The following is a 16,295-nucleotide window of genomic DNA, read 5'->3' on the forward strand; positions in this document are numbered from 1 at the left end:
TCCCTGTCATTCATTTTGATATGAAGTTTAATTTTACATTATCCTCATGATCAGATTTCAAAATGCCCAACTGCATTGCAGAAACTGGAGGTTTTGGCACTGGGGAGTAGCATCCACTTCACTTTAATGAGACATGACTCTTGTGTATAATATTAAGTACACATTCAGTAAACCCAAATTTATTTACAGTTTAGGTATTCACATAATACACATTTAGTCATGCAGCTTGATAAATTGCACTCCATGTAATTGAAACACACCATGACTTTGAATTTCCTTTTCCAGTGGTTGAAAAATGCTACAATAGTTTATATAAAGATAATTAGTTTTAAAAAATGAACTAGCAAACTAAAGAAATAAAAATGCATCCACCAACACAAACAATTGCAGATTGTTTAAATTTTACATTAAGGTTGTTAGAGCAGGCTTTTTCATTTGCAAGTTTCTATTCAGGCTTCAGTAATAATTATTAGTGCACATTAAACTTGTTTCGCAGACAAGTTTAAAAAAATAAATAAGGTCAGGTGTTCACACTGAAAGGCTCAGAGGTTTGGAGGTAATCCATCAATATTATTAAATGCTAACAAAAGTCATTTTGAAACTAGTTTAGAACTCAAAGGAACTCTGCATGGTTAGACTTGTCAACAATCTACAATTTTACAATAAATACATAAACATATTAGTACAAAAAAATTACAGTGCCCAGAATTCTCAGTCACAAGCATAAGTGTTCAAAGGCTTTACAATAGAGCTGTATCTACTGTAATAAGTCACCATCTCCATCCACAACAGGGCCATTGCCAAACACCTCCTTTGAAATTCAAAGAAGTACTTTCCTTTTACCTCTGTTACCAAACAATTCCATTGCACAAGTATTAAAAAACAGCCTTAGCTACTTGAAGCTAAGAGCAAAATAAAACAAAGGGGAAAAAATCCTCTCTCAAAGAGGAACTTGTTTCTTCGCTTGGCTCCCCTTCTCCTACTCTCCTCAACGCATTTGATGGGACCCCTATCTAGGAAAGGCTTATACTAGCTTGTGTATGTTACAGAGCTTTAGGCATTCCAGCGTGGGCTATTGGTTATACTTCTTTTTAGCTCGCTGACTGGTGATGTATCTTTTCTCTGGCCAAGGTGGTTTTTTCTTCAAGGCCACATTCAGTAGTTCTCAGAGTGGTTACTAAGATGATCAAGAAAAGTTGTAGCCAAACATATAGCTGGCATTTTCAGAGACCACACATCACCACTAGGCTAAATGTTTCTATTGATTCTAAGCATGACCCTGGATAGTCACTCCCAAAACAGGGACTTCAACATAACTGTAAAGAAAACAGGTGCCTGTCACAGGATCATTTCCTGTAGAACATCATCCCATCCACACTAAAGTAACTACTGCATTAGAGGACATGATTACAACTGTGCTTCCCTGACAATCGATATACAGGTCAGTCTCACGTGGGACTGTTACTGAGTTGTAATCACATCTGCCAACATACTGGTTACTGGTGTAGAAGAAACTTGAGAGAGAAACTGATTCTAACATTTATCACATTAGCCAGCAGCATTTAATGCAACTGTTCAAGTGAAAGTAAACACAAGCACTTACCCTCTAGAAGTTATTTAAGATTTTAATTCCATTCAGAAACAAAGAGTTTCCAACCAGCTTCAGAGACCATGTACATTGAAATCTATATAATAAAATAAAGATCTCTCAATCCCTGCATCAGACAAACACAACTGTTCAGGAGTTTAAGGTATCTTGTTGGCATTAAGGAATCCAGACACTTTCTGTACTGACATGTAAAATTATTTTTTAAAAGTTTTTCAAGGCAAAATAAATTTAAAATAAACTGCAATTTTTAAAACCAGGATTCAGCCTGAGACTAATCTAGAGGCAAATACTGAGTCTCCTTTTATGAATAGCTATAGAAAACTTATGGTAACAGACATGTTTAAATAAGACAGACTACACAATGCTAAAAGAACACTGATGCATTTGTTCATATGAATCAGAAGGCCATATTTGCTCTTTAGATCTGGATTATTTTCGTGGACAGTTACTTGGGATTATTTATACCAGTCTAATACAGGGCCAGTTGCTGGTGTAAACTCCTGCAATGTACCTTAAGTGTAATGCTACAGTCTATTGACCACAACTGGTTAATAAACTTAAGCCTACAGTTACTGGATCGTCTTTATAATATGTCAAGAGTAAAATTTTCAAAATCACAGAAGTCACTTAAGTTCTTGAGAGAAACCTAGAAACTCAATGGCACAAATCACTGACACTGTCCATTTCAAATGAAGGAATTAATTTTAAAGTTACTGATGATGATACGGAGTAGAGGGAGAGCATCCATTTTGATCTTTCAAAAAGAAAAAAAACTTTCAATAAAAAAAACAAACGAATCCATTGAATTCAGATTTAAATATAACAGCAATGTCACAGCATGCACACAACAATTAGATAGTAAGTCTAGAAGGTACACCACACTGTATGGATTTGAAAAGGTCTAAAACTGGTCCCAAGAAGCAATTTATCATAGGAGCTTTAGAAGCATGCTGTTTAGGACAAATTTCTTCAGGCTACTCTTTAATGAAGTCTGAAAGTGAAGTCCAAATCAAGGAGAGAGTCATTTGGGGTTCACCAAGAGTACACATCGCTGCCTTTCACGTTTTACCAGTCAGAAGAAGGAATGTAATTATTCATATCCTGTTTTTACATGGTCTGATTACATAACCTCTCTATAGGAAGACCTGCACAGTTGTTCTCTGCTTCACTGCAGAATGTACAGTGGTTGAGATGAATATGAGTCATTTTGAAGACCTAAGTAGTCATTGTCTCAAAAAAACCTCTGTTGGTATGCCATCCCAGCAAGTAGAAACACAGTTCAGCAGGTAATAGAGAGCAGCTGCCCCAGGGCATGGTTTTGGAAATCAGCATGCAACTAAGGACTAGACATTCATAGTCAGAACTTCTGTTGCAGTAAGAGAATTCTGAAAGATAGAGGGAGACAAGTTTCATCAGACTACAAACATCAACTGTCTACACTTTTTAAAAAAAACAAAACAAAACAAAAGGATTGACAAATGTTGGGGGAATTAACAAAATGGAGTGAAAAGAAGGGTGTCAGTGATAGCCCATTCTGCCATCCTTTCTCTCACAGAGTAGCACCTTACTCTGTGCATCTCCCCAGTGATTTCAGAGTGGCTATTGAAGGAGTAAGATGTTACTCAGCATGAGTAAAGGTGGCAGAATTTGTCTCAACACCAAATTGTTAAATTAAATTACTGTTTCTTCATATAGAGAAATTTCATGTTGGACAGACAGATGCAATGGAAGTATCTTTTCATCTTAAATTTCAATGGCAATATCTAGCACTAGAGACTGGGGTGAGCATGTATTCTAGAAAGAATCCTAGTATAGACAGTGCAGACAAATGCCCTGTCCTTTACCAATCTTACTAATTTAAATGCAATTATAGCTAGATTACAGGTAAGACAATTCAGCCATGTTCCAGAGGATCCTAAATGTTTTCTATTTATAGTTTTCACTGGTTAGCTATATCCTTCTAGCACTTAAAATAAAGTGCCTTTGCCAATTTTGTACTTTCCACATTTGAAAACCTCTAAGTCTTCCTCTGCTTTGAATGGAGCTCCATTTAACTTGGCTGTCTTTGCTTACTTGCAACATCTATAGTTCTACATCATGCCAGAGCATATCTGTGCCTTGTGTAGTCCCTTTACTTTTCCATCTACCTGTGCTGTTACACGTTTGATTTTATTCTTTAGGGGAGAAAGCAGAAAGTGTGGGTGTGTTATTACAAGTTTTGGAGAAAAATAAGGAAGAGGCAATTTAGTGGAAAAAAATAATATACTGTACAGTAAAAATCTAAGCAACGTGCGGAGTATATGTGTATTATTGCAGAATATTAAATATCAAGAAAATAAAAACAAAATAAATTGACACATTATAAAAAAACTTATCAAAATTATAGCCTGAATATTCACAAGGAAAAACATGCAGGACTTTTACTATCAGATTGCAAATCAAAGTTTGGATCTAGGTGGTAGTTAGCATCCCTGTATCAACGATGTGATGGACTGATCTGAGTCTCTTCTGGCTTATCCTAATTTAACAACTACATAACTCCCCTGGCTATAATGGAATTTGGCCCAATTTATACTTGTGTAAGCAAGCAGATAATCTGGACTGAATATATATATTCAGTTGTTGAGTTTGGGTCATAGTGTCAGCTTCCCCTACACCTACATATACAAATGATGTTGAACACCCACCAGCTCTCCAGTTTTGCCTGGAGGATCTTATCGGGAAATTCAGCTGTGTCTACGAGAATATTCCATATAACTCTTCAAGCGATGTATCTTTCATGGATAAAAAGTGCTACCCTGTGGTTCTGTTCTGGAGCATTAGCACAAATAAGGAAAGAAAGCAAACTGAACCTTGTGACAGAAAGGCTCAAAGCAAGATGGTCAAACCCCACACCCACTATATCTTCATGTCTCCATGCATATAGGACTACCATACCTTCATTCATAAATGTGTACTGTAGTCAGGACAGGGCTTGCTGTGTCTGTATTGCATGATATACACTGTAGATTGATGCCACCAATACAACATTACTACTGCAAGGATATGCCATACTTGGTGACTAGAGCCAAGGTAGTTTAATTGTCCTTTTGGAAAAAGCAAAGAGATTGTCTACGTTATAATATTCAACATAACTGCTGCAGTAGCAACTCTAGCCTGGAGGTTGAAGCTCTCACGCATTTGAATAATTTCTGATAAACATGCATGCATTGAAGGGAAAGTACTGTATATTTCTGGGCCAGCTTTAAATGGAAAATATATGCAAGTGCATTAAGTGTAGGCTCAGATTACGTATTTGCCAGCCCATTTGACCACTTAAGCATACAAAGGCTTGTCTAGACTCATGTTTTTGGCTACTGGTGCAAACTCTTAGTGGAGACACAATGCAAGAGCCATTTTATACTAGTACCCAACATTTACATTAGGGATTTGTATCAGTGCAGCTATATGGGTGGCTATAAACCCCAGTGCCCATAAGCAATTGCCACGTGTACAGATACACAATGCACATGGACACATTGGGTATTTAAGCATGCATGATAAACATGTGCAAACAAAGGAGTACATCTAATTGGAAAATCTGGACCTGACTGGCGTTTAATACCCAGACCTACTAAAGTTAGTAAAGTGAGCTAACAACCTCAAGGGCTAGAGAAGAAGCAAATAAGTAGATGCTCACTATTTACCAGGCTCCTCCAGGGCCCAATTCAACTCCCATGGAAACCAATAAGGTCTGTAGCGGGGTGGTTCCCCGCTCCAGCCCTGGGAGAGGGCTGGGGCTGTGGAGAAAAGCCCAGGCAGATTAAGGGAACAGCTGCAGCTGTGGCCAGCTCAATCAGGCCCAGCTGGCCCCTATAAGAGGCTGTGAGCCAGGAACCATCAGTCAGTCTCCCTCTGCCTGTAGAGAGAGAGAAGGGCCTAGCTGCAAAGTACTGAGCAGGACACCCAGATTGGCGCAGAGCTATGAAAGGGCCAGAGGAGAGCTGGGAGCTCCAGCCTAGAAAGCCTCAGGCTGAAGGCCTGACTACAGGCCGAATAGGTGCAGAGTCACAGCTGATGGGTAGGTAGAGGCAGCAGGTCCAAACCCCCTTGCCTGTGATGAGTGGCGTATACACTACAGTCTTCCCCCCGATACAAGGGGCTAAGTGGGGACTGGCAGCAGCCCAGACTGAGGTGAGGTGGGGTTAGAGGGTGGGGAGACCCCCCACACTCTCAAGTTCTGGTACTGCCAGGGGGGCAGCACCCCAGAGAAAGGGGCACTGGGGTCCTGGGAAGGGCCAGCAGTAAGGCAGATCACCAGCCTGCAGAGGGCGCTCCAGTGGCTGGAAGAGCTAATTCCTGCTGACTACCAGCAGGAAGCACCACCGGGTGAGTCCAAACATTTACACGGTCCTTTTGCTAACTTTAATTAAAAACTTTAATATTAGATCCTAGTACTCAATACCCTACTAAACTAGGGAAGCTGTCATTGGTACAATTAAAATGTTTTCGAAAGTTGAATCTCTACAGGGGAATTTATAGCAAGTGGTTAACTTTCAATAAATCAGTTTTATTTCTAGTTATGTTACAGTGGTATTCTCTGCAATAAATACCACATTCCATTTTATGAAATGATGTACCATTTGGCCACACCCAAGATCTTTTCTGTGTGAGTGCACCTCTCTGTAAAAATCCACAACATGATTTTCCTTTAAATATCTCCCCTCCTGTGATGCCTATAAAACACTTAATCTTGAGCAGACAGCTGATGTGCTGCTCAATAGACTAATCATAATTGTCTTACTGTTGTCGTTGTGCGCCCTTAAACTGTCATAGCCACTCGCTTCTTGTTATACACTTATAGTATGCCCTTTAGGGTAGGGATGTATATTTCCATTATTTATGTATAGTATCTAACACAACTGAACTCCAATTCTGATTGGGAATTGTGATGGAGTATGTGTCCCACACAGGTAATGATAGTAAACTGGAGACAAACAGTGATTAGTGCACTTGGCTGCACCTGAAAGATGGGCCAGGCCCAAGTGAAGATGAAGCACAGCTGTGGTAAGCATAAAGGGAGGAAGTCAAGATGAGGAGGCTGCGGGGAGAACCTCTACAGCTGTTCTCTGGCTGCTAGAGAGTGGAGGAAAGGACTAGAGAGGCAGACATATAGTATGCTGGGGGGCTGTGAGAGAGGATCTGAAGGAAGGTCAAGGCACAAAGTCTGGTGAGACAGCCCAGAGAGCAGACCATAGCTGCTTACCACAAGATCTCTAGACTGGAACCCAGAGGAGGTGGAGGGCCTCGGTTCTCCTACCAGTCCACCAGGAAACACACAGACACAAAAAGGAGAACTATTATTTGGAGCCAAGCCTCCAGGAAGAAAGTACTGGGACACATTGTTCTGTACAAGAGCAGGACAACTTTGCAGAGCCTGGGAAGGGGCCAAGAGTTATGTTTCTGTTTATTGGAATCTTTGTTTACCCTAGAAGGGGTGAGACTGAAGGTAACCAGGCCAGGGAACCAAAGAAAACCACCTCAGGGCCAGAGTGGCTATCGACAAGGGACACTAGGGGAGGAAAGCCTGCTATGCCAGGCCCAGCCTCAAGGAAATGCACCAGTGGTGAGTCTATTCTCCAGCTGGGGTTTAGGTTCTACAGCAATAGTTTATGGGACATACATTTACTAAATAAAATAATGGTACAAGTAATTTACCTGTAGGTGTAATTTTGATATTTTTGCCTTAAAAATCAGAGCAGTCAGTGCACATGAATCCTTTGATTGTCCTAATCTAGTACCAAAACTCATACTAGCTGGAAAACACTATAACTTGACAGCTTTTTATACTTACAGAGCACTATTTATCAAAGGATCTCAAAGCACTTCACAGACAGGTAATTATTCCCTTTTTAGAACTGGGGAAAATGACAGCCAGCAGTCAGTGAGAGCTGAGTGTGATCAGCACTCTGGGGGTACGGGGGGGGGGGGGGACCTAAGCTCTGGAGCTGGGATTTTCCAAGGAACCTAAGCGAGTTAGCCTCCCAGATTCCATTTCATTTTATTAGGAGAATAATAATAATCACCTGCCATAAGTGGATGAACTGTTGACTAAGTATACTGCAATACCAAGAAATCATATAGTACAGGTAAAGTTCCAAGATCCTTTGGAGGTTAAATTGAGATTGTTGGGCTACTGACACTTTTATATGATTTATTTGTATATTTTCTAAGTTTATACAAGTGTTAATGATCTTTCCCCACCGCCCCCCTTAAATCATAATCTAGTGGCAAGACATGTTAACGGAATTCCTGCAGGCTCAGAGAAGCTACTAGCATGAGTGCAGCAAATGCATACAGAGAGTACCGTATAAAACCAGATATGGCTGCTTAATGTGGGACATGTTCACCCTTGTTTTTTTATGACAATTCAAAACACACACGTTCTGGAAGGGCATCTAAAGAAAGTATAACCACCTAAGTACACTGCAAAAGATTATCTCACATAATACCTGGGAAGTATCTTTCTGGAACTTTGGAAATGTAAAAGAGAAAAGCTACAGCAGCAATCAAGTACATCACAATTACTCGAGGAGCAAACTCCTGCAAAAGAAAATGAAGCTTTAATGCTTAGTATTAGAACATGAACATTTACCTCATAACATTTGTCTAGCAAGTGCACTGCATACTTTGCAAGGACAAAGCTTTAATCTCATTTTATTTACATGAACGTTGAACAGACTTCAAATCTGTTAGAAGTATCAAAACCTGAGACCGAAGAGGTTAAAGCTTAGCCCCCTCTTTGTGCTTGAAACCAACCACGCCTCTGTGTTCTCTGTGCAAAGGTGAAATTCCACAGTAGGAAATGTGGTTTTTTTTTTTTTTAAATGCATTCACACTGTGCCTAAGAACAGATTTCCTTAGACCTGTCCCCACAACTCTACAATGAAGCATTTCCATTAGTAAGAATGCATTTAAAATGCTTGACTAATGAAAAAAGTGGATCAATGCCCTGTAAGTTCCTTTTGGAGGTAGGGACCTAGTTAAAGGTAGCGGGAGGGAAAAGGTTATTAAATCAGCTTGGAATCTTTGACCATGTGAAGCATAACTTACCACACATGATCTCACGAGGCTACTAAACACCAGATGGGAAAAGGGATGAAACTGTTTAGTGGAAAGCAACCTATACATTAGTAGTGTGTATGTTTTTTTTTTTTTTTTTTTTTTTTAAGTCCCCATTCCCACAGTATCTTGCTGCCAAAAACAAAGCTTTCTATTTTTAGATGTACAGGAACAAGATCCATAACATGTACTTATGCACAGAAGTACTTTGAATACCCAGGCAATACTAACCGCTAGTGAGTGTATAGAAAAAATACACAATTTTTAAAAACTCTTTGAAGTACAGCCTATTCTGAAGTCCATTAAAGTGCCAGTATAAGAACCTGCACAGATTAGCATTATGGTAAATTCTCATCTGTGTCTAGTTCTTTATATAACTACTACAACTCCTATTTTACCAAAAAGAAAAGGAGGACTTGCGGCACCTTAGACTAACAAATTTATTAGAGCATAAGCTTTCGTGAGCTACAGCTCACTTATGCTCTAATAAATTTCCTTTTCTTTTTGTGAATACAGACTAACATGGCTGCTACTCTGAATCCTATTTTACCATAAGACTGGTATACATTTCCCTCTTTCACCCTGCCATGCTCCTTGCTTTTCAGGGTTAGGCAACCTTTACAACAGATTACTTTCCTAACTGGTTTGTAACTGTTAATGTTAGTAACTTCATAAAATATGAATGATCGGTGGGTCACTTAAAAGGCAAAGTTACATGTGATAGATGTATATGGCTCATTTCTGGCTTTGACACAAACTCCAACTGAGGGGCTCTGCCCCAGAAGAAGACTAGAGTTAAAAACTGGCCCCTACCTCCCTCACTTTATTTCAGGGGGGCAAAGGCAATAGAGAATCTGCACCAGTGCTCCCTGATGCAGACTACTACTTTCCACTACGCTGATTTGACTGCACACTGCACCCGTCTGGTGGCAGACAATACACTGACCCCACACGGGTGGTTGTGTCCCAGAAGTGTGTATCTAGGGTCACAGTTGCCTTTTTTTTTTTCTCTCCCATCACCCCCTTCTCACAAGGCTGGTTTAAATAGTATGTTGTAAACTAGATTTAATTGCTGCATCTTGTTTTTAGTTTCCCATCCTGAGTTTAATATTTGAAGCTCTGCATTAGGTAAATCCAATTAAAAGCTATTCATTTTTTAACCATGCTTCTATTCCAAAAGTGGGGAGACAGCAGAAAAGCAGAGGAACCGGGTCTGCTTCTCAGCTTACCTGCACAATAGATGCACCAACTCCTCCATTGAGCCAAACCCAGTGGATAGTAGGAATGACTCCATATCCAGAGACAGAGCAAAAGATGACAGAACGCAGTCTGTGCCACTGTTGAGTGAGGTAGCTGGGATGAATCTGAGCAAAGAACACTGCAAGGATCATAGCAAGCACAGTGATCAAGTATACCTGACGCCAGTACTGCAGAAAAGGAGAAAAGAAAATACATCTTTGGGTAGGTGTGAAGATAATTAATACCCTTGGCAGAAAATGTACAAAATTAATTAGAAATCAAATGTAGACAAGGCTAAGCAGTGTGTTTGTCCACACACTTTTCACCATATACAAAATTGCATAAGCTACTGTGTTCCCTAAGGAGTTTTAAGTTTGCTCCTGCACTAGTTTGACAGGTTGGAATTGGTTCTACTGCTGAATTCAGATACTTTACATGTATGCTTTATTACCAATGGATAAGACAACATAAGGTTTTGGTGGGAAACTACTTTCCCCTTCCCTACACACATACAAATGGATGGGGAAGAGAAGGCAGGTTATGGACCATTCTAATCACCACTATTTCTGAAAAGTCCCTTGGGATGCAGTAATTTCCCCTAAACTCTTGCCTGGGTAAAACTAATACCTGTTTATATAAACTAGAAAGCTCAGCAACCACTAACTTCTCAACTATCCCCCTTTTTCTCTTGTCTAATACCACGTCCTGTTTTCCCCATCCTTAAGTTCTTCCAGCCTTCTAGATCCTTGTCTGTTCCGAACCACTGGGTCTTTTTGACAAAGTGACTTTTGGCATAACATAAGCTGCAAAAAAACAGTGCCTTCAAGGGGCAGCTGCATTCCAGGATGCCTTCCAAAAACCCAAATTTATTTCCAGTAAGAACCAGCAATTTGTGACAGATAGGAAACCAATCTTGTTTTTGCCAAATGTAAGCTAGTCAGCAAGTTCAAACAACATAGATCAGCTAGCAGGCCAATAATGTTGAATTATTTTTGATTGTGTGCTCCTGTTTGAGCCAACTTGCTGTGGTCAACAATTCTGGATGCAATTAAAATCCAGGTTTTAAGGATTTTTTTGTAACACACCCGTGATCAAAATCCAGTTAGTCACTCTTCATGGGAAAGGACTCCAGTTCCCATCACTATTCAGTTAATTCTGCACTCCTTGCAGGTTGAGCAACTAACTTCTTGCCTGGGGTATGAGAAATCAGCTGGGTGAGGCCATACAGATCAGATATGAAGTGTTCATTTTATTGCATATAAAGCACATTAAAACTTACATTATTACAGTAAAATGCATAAAACACTCCTGATACGTAGCAGCCCAGGATCCCAATGGAAATTCCTGCATAATCTAATGCCATCCATCGCCGGCTAGTCTTCTCTGAGCGATGGCAGCAGAAAAGATGATATCCTACCGAGCAAAGCATACAGACCTGTACAAATGTTCAAACAAATCCACATTAATTTCTTCAAGGCCTAGTTTATGGCTACATGAAATTAAAGCAAAAAAAGTATTGGGCTCAGTCTATGAAGCTGTCAAGCCTAGAATTAACCTTCTGATGCTGTTATATATTTCACACTGTTACTGGATCTCAGGAAATCATGCTTCCTACCAATGCTGCAATAGACAGCTGAACAAACCAAGCTACTTACAGAAGGGTCAACCCCACTTAAGGGGAACAATCCGACCCAGCCTGGGTAGGCACAAAAGGTCTGATTGGCAGCGCAACCAATGAGATTTTGCTGAGGAGGGGGAGCAGGAAAATATACAAGCCAATAGGGCAAGTCTGTCCACAGGAGTGGATGGCTCTGCAGGAGCTCCTTATATTTCAGTGCGGAGAGGTGGTCTGGGTGTGCACCTCGTGAATCCACTGGCCAAACCACCACATGTAGGGATGAGGAGGGAAAGAAGTGGGAAGCTTCTGGGATATCCAGCTCTAATGCCATTCTACAAATTGAAGCGAGGATTCCATCACCCCAGACTTATTCAGTGTATAGTCCACTTATGCTGTATGCTGGACCAGTATTTGTCCCATCCTTATTTACTGTCTCTAAAAGAATTCTTTTGAGAAAAAGTGTGTGACAGTACTTCCTAAGTGGTCTTCAACAACCATGGTTTGAAAAATTTACCAGTCACCTACTACCTAGAGATGTCTACAAGGAGGGAGTCACTAACTGGGTAAATGGACAGAGCCCTTCCTAGTCACCCAGTTCAAACCATAGCTGATGGGAAGAGCAAGAAAGTGCTGGTCTTTCTCTCTACTCCTTGCCCATGGGAGAGCCCGTATTTCATAAGGACTTTGGCAAGTAGCTGATTGATACATTTGAAGCTGCTGGGAAGGAAAGGGTGGGAGTGTCTTTCTCTGACACACCTCAGTACACACACCTTTCCTTTGAGCTGGTGAGGAAAAATATTTCTTCCATTCCTAGGAGGATGGAGTCTGTACCTTTGCCCATCTGATAGAGTGGGGTGAAACTAACTAGAATCTGACAGGTTTCACTACTGCTGATCTCACTACTAGGACGGTATTTGCCAAACTAGATCTGCATGTATCATCAATAGTCTATGGGGCCCTTATGTGTAACCTGCAGCATGAAACATTGAGAACTATGCAGTTAAGGATCAGGGATCCATGGAAGGATCTCTCTCAGTGCAATAATTGTCCAAAATTTTCATTTGCCAAAACACTTTGTAATGGAAACAGTAAAAAGGACAAAGTTCCTGTATACTTCACTGTTACTAATGCAACTGGACAGGTACTTCCTCTTTCCCACATATTATTAGCTACACATCAGTGCAAAGAGTTCATATTAAATTCTTCAAACTTGAACATCCCATCAAAAGGCCAAAGGCTCAAACAGATTCCAACTTATGTCTTCTGCTCCTAGCACTGTACCCAAGCATTGTGGGGGTTCCAAGGGTATGTAATGTTCCATATCGTACATGCTTCAAAGCAGGATGTATAAATTTAAGGTCAGAATGACAGTTCTGAGTTTCAACCTTGAGTTACCAGCACACAAGCAAAAATTATTCAACATCTATAAATTTTTCACTCTAACATGACAACTTCTATTTTAATAAAAGTATCATAGGTTAATCTCTATGGCACACTGAATTCAGACATCCAGCTTCTACACAGCAGCCTCCAACTACATGTTTGATTCAATTCAGCAAATAACACTCTTCCAATTTTTTTTTTAATTGCCAAAGTCATCACATTTTAATCCTAATTAGACCTCCACACAAGAAAATAATGGATAGGTGGTATTTGAATTTTAACCAAGAAGAGATTCCTTATGAACCAAAATGTACAAGTTACAATTACAGTATTTTTGTCAGCATATGCTGTATGCAGGTGATGGTAAATTTGATGTATCTACTAAGAATCAGTTTTCTGCAGTATGGATAATTATTTCTCAGTTAAAAATTAAAAACAGGTTAGTCTGAAAGCTATGATCTCCTTGAGGAGCGCAGATTGTTGTGTTGACAAATTCTTCCCTCCCTCAAGGAATCTTCTATATTCCTTATGTTCCTCTTTTTTAAAAGCTATCAAAGAATGGGATCCAAGCAAGGCCCATCAACATGGCTTATATATAATCAGGAAGGGTCACTATTGAGAAACCTGGAGTATAAAGCACTGGAAAGCTATATTAACAATTCCCGCTGGACTGGGAAGCAATGAACTAGGAAACATTCTATTGGCCATTAGCCAATGACAGTCACAAAACAATCCAAACAAGTGAAATGTAATTACTTAGGAGCCTGAATCCAACAGGAGTTGAGGACACGCAACACTTTTCAGAAGATGTTCATTGAAAGGGTGCCCCCCATCCCTTATTACTGCTTTAATCTACCAGCATGTTAGCTGCCCTGCATGTTAGGCCAAGGCTGAAAGATCTTCCAGTGTACTTGTAAATGCCACTGAACAATAGATGTAGCAAAGTACTTGCCTTGCCAACTACTGTGCTGAATTTTCCCTCTAGCTGTGTTCAACCATCTATGCTTCATACTACATCTGGCTCTTTAGGTGAAAAATAATTGGACAACTATACTTCTTAGTCAAACAGCCACATTTTAAATCCAGATTTTTCCCTAACCTGGTTGAAATCAAGTTCTGGTTTGCCACACTGTATAACCAAGTACTACCACTAAACCTCTGTGTGGATATATTTTGAAGTATAGGTGATAAAACTGCTGAAGGTTTAAAGACAGACTTTTTAGAGACTAATTTTCTACCCCAAACCCTGATGTACTGATAGTTCAGCTGTTCTTCCAAAAGCATAACTACATATTTTAAATTTCCTTTTCTGTTCACAGAGCTTTCTTTGCTACTTCGGTCAAGTCTATCAAGATTGAACTAAACAATTATTATCCTGAAAATGATGAAAAAGGACCGTGACAAATATTTTTAGGTTTCAGAGTAGCAGCTGCGTTAGTCTGTATCCGTAAAAAGAAAAGGAGTACCTATGGCACCTTAGAGACAACAAATTTATTAGAGCATAAGCTTTCATGAGCTACAGTTCTGTTGCTCACGAAAACTTATGCTCTAATAAATTTGTTAGTCTCTAAGGTGCCACAGCTACTCCTTTTCTTTTTAAGTATTTTTTAAAAACTCCAGTATGTGTTTAAAAACTAATTCATGAAAGGACTTACTTGAAAGCAGAAGAGGCAAATAGAACAGATAACAAAGTCTTCTCTAGAGGCACTCGCTGAAGGTAATACAGAAGTCATGTCATATATGCCCAAAGTGAAGAAAAGGAAAAAGCCCAATAAGTGACTCCAGATGTTTACTGTCTCATTGGATAAAATGAACAGACTAAAAGAAAAAAAAATACAATAGTAGATATTCAGAAGGTGGTGTGTGGAACCGATAATCATCGTTTTAGCAAATGTTCAAAGGTTTAGCAAAAGCACAAATCTTGCTTTTAACATCCCAATCAACTTACGTTACCTTTTTAAACACAGCCTAGAAGGGAGATAAGCCCTGTAGCCATCTGTAATATAAGGATTGTCCTTAAGGAACAAAGGAATCTGCTCATAGGTATACAAGCGGATTCCCCGAGGTACCAGAACAGGCCAGTATTGGTAGCTTCCCAGCTCGATGTAATGGGCACTCTTCAAAAGCTTCTGATGCATGGTGGTAGTGTCACAGTCAACAGCTAAGGTAAGACTGAACAGAATATCTAATTATGCTCCAGGCATCTGACTTCTGTTATAATATGCCTGAAAAACAAAACAGCATTTGCTGGATCACTTATTACAGCTTATGTCACAGGTAGAAACAAGTTTGGCCACCACAAAATTTGGCAGCTACAGTGATGCCTTTCTGTAGACAGGAATCGCCCCTCTCAGAGCAGTTCTCCTCCCTGTGTTATTGTCGGCTAAGTGCCAGGCATAATTTTCTCACCAACTACATTTACAAAATGAATGGGAAGAGGGCCCAGAGTCACTCCTCTAACTACCCTGTCTGCTAAGTGGTCAAGTGTCTGTCTGCCCCCAGGGAGCCGGGGAAGCACAGGGGAGCAAGAAGCCGCCAGCTGAAAAGGAACCAAATCCCAGCCACGCCCTGGCCACGATTCAGCCCTAGGCTGCTCCCTCAGACGTGGGCACAGAGAGCTGGCGCCCCGGGTCGGTCCTGGCCCCGGTGACCAGGGGGTGGTGACATTAGCGCAGGGCACGATGCCTCTTCGCGCCTGCCCTCGCCTGGCCGGCGCCGCGGCGTGTTCAGCCCAGCCAGGCCCCACCCCGGGAACGGCTGCACGGCTGGCGGGGCGGGGCAGCCAGGCCCGGCGAGACGAATGTGACCCTCCCCCCTCCCCTCATTTCTCTGTATTTTACACAGGCGCTAGAGAGGTTTGGTACAGCCGGGCCCCCCCTCAGCCCTGGGAGCGGGGCGAGTGCAGGGTCCCCACTCCAAACTCTCCCCCCCCTCCCCCGCCGAGCCGAGCCGAGCCGAGCCCAGCCCGAGGGGCCGGGAGAACCGCCGCCGCTCACCGGCCGGGGCCGGGCCCCGCCCCGCACATCCCGCAGGAGGAGGGCGGCAGCTCCCTCGCTGACAGGCAGGAACCAGCCGCTTCCTCGCCGGCCGGCTCCGGCTCCGGCCCCGCGGCCAGTCGCGCGCCGCCCGCCCCGCGCGCGCGCGGATGTCGCACTCACCGCGCGACGCACCCCCGGGGCCGGCCTCCACGTGCGCGCGCGCACGCGCGCGGCGCCCCTCTCCGCACGGTGGGAGCGGGTCGGGGGCCCGACCTCCGCGGCAGAGGGGGCAGGGGCGCGAGCTTGTGACGTCTCCAGCTCAACCGACGCCTGTGCGCCTCGGGCGCAGCCGGGGGACTGAAGGCGG

The 16,295-nt window shown here is 41.8% G+C and overlaps 1 protein-coding gene and 1 long non-coding RNA gene across 7 annotated transcripts; one reads left to right on the forward strand and one right to left on the reverse strand.

The window, feature by feature from the left end:
* Nucleotides 1–152: 152 nt before the first annotated feature.
* On the reverse strand, nucleotides 153–16,295 carry PAQR3 (progestin and adipoQ receptor family member 3). Of its 6 annotated transcripts, none has more exons than XM_038400331.2 (7): nucleotides 16,109–16,295; nucleotides 14,904–15,175; nucleotides 14,606–14,768; nucleotides 11,229–11,384; nucleotides 9,940–10,137; nucleotides 8,101–8,191; nucleotides 153–2,994 (listed from the first exon to the last, which is right to left on the reverse strand). In XM_038400331.2, exons 2-7 carry the CDS (start codon nucleotides 15,086–15,088, stop codon nucleotides 2,825–2,827), a joined length of 963 nt encoding a protein of 320 aa, XP_038256259.1. In that variant the 5' UTR covers nucleotides 15,089–15,175; nucleotides 16,109–16,295; the 3' UTR covers nucleotides 153–2,824. The 6 variants fall into 6 exon arrangements, with proteins under 6 accessions (XP_038256259.1, XP_043369149.1, XP_038256258.1 ...); XM_043513214.1 differs by lacking the exon at nucleotides 14,904–15,175 and adding an exon at nucleotides 15,947–16,047 and having other exon boundaries at nucleotides 16,081–16,204; XM_038400330.2 differs by lacking the exon at nucleotides 16,109–16,295 and adding an exon at nucleotides 15,947–16,053.
* On the forward strand, nucleotides 5,839–9,107 carry LOC122459836. Its single transcript, XR_006280791.1, has 3 exons — nucleotides 5,839–7,214; nucleotides 7,445–7,485; nucleotides 7,657–9,107. It is a non-coding gene; the product is annotated as an uncharacterized LOC122459836 (long non-coding RNA).

The sequence above is a fragment of the Dermochelys coriacea genome, chromosome 4, assembly GCF_009764565.3.
Source record: "Dermochelys coriacea isolate rDerCor1 chromosome 4, rDerCor1.pri.v4, whole genome shotgun sequence".
Classification (NCBI taxonomy): Eukaryota; Metazoa; Chordata; order Testudines; family Dermochelyidae; genus Dermochelys; species Dermochelys coriacea.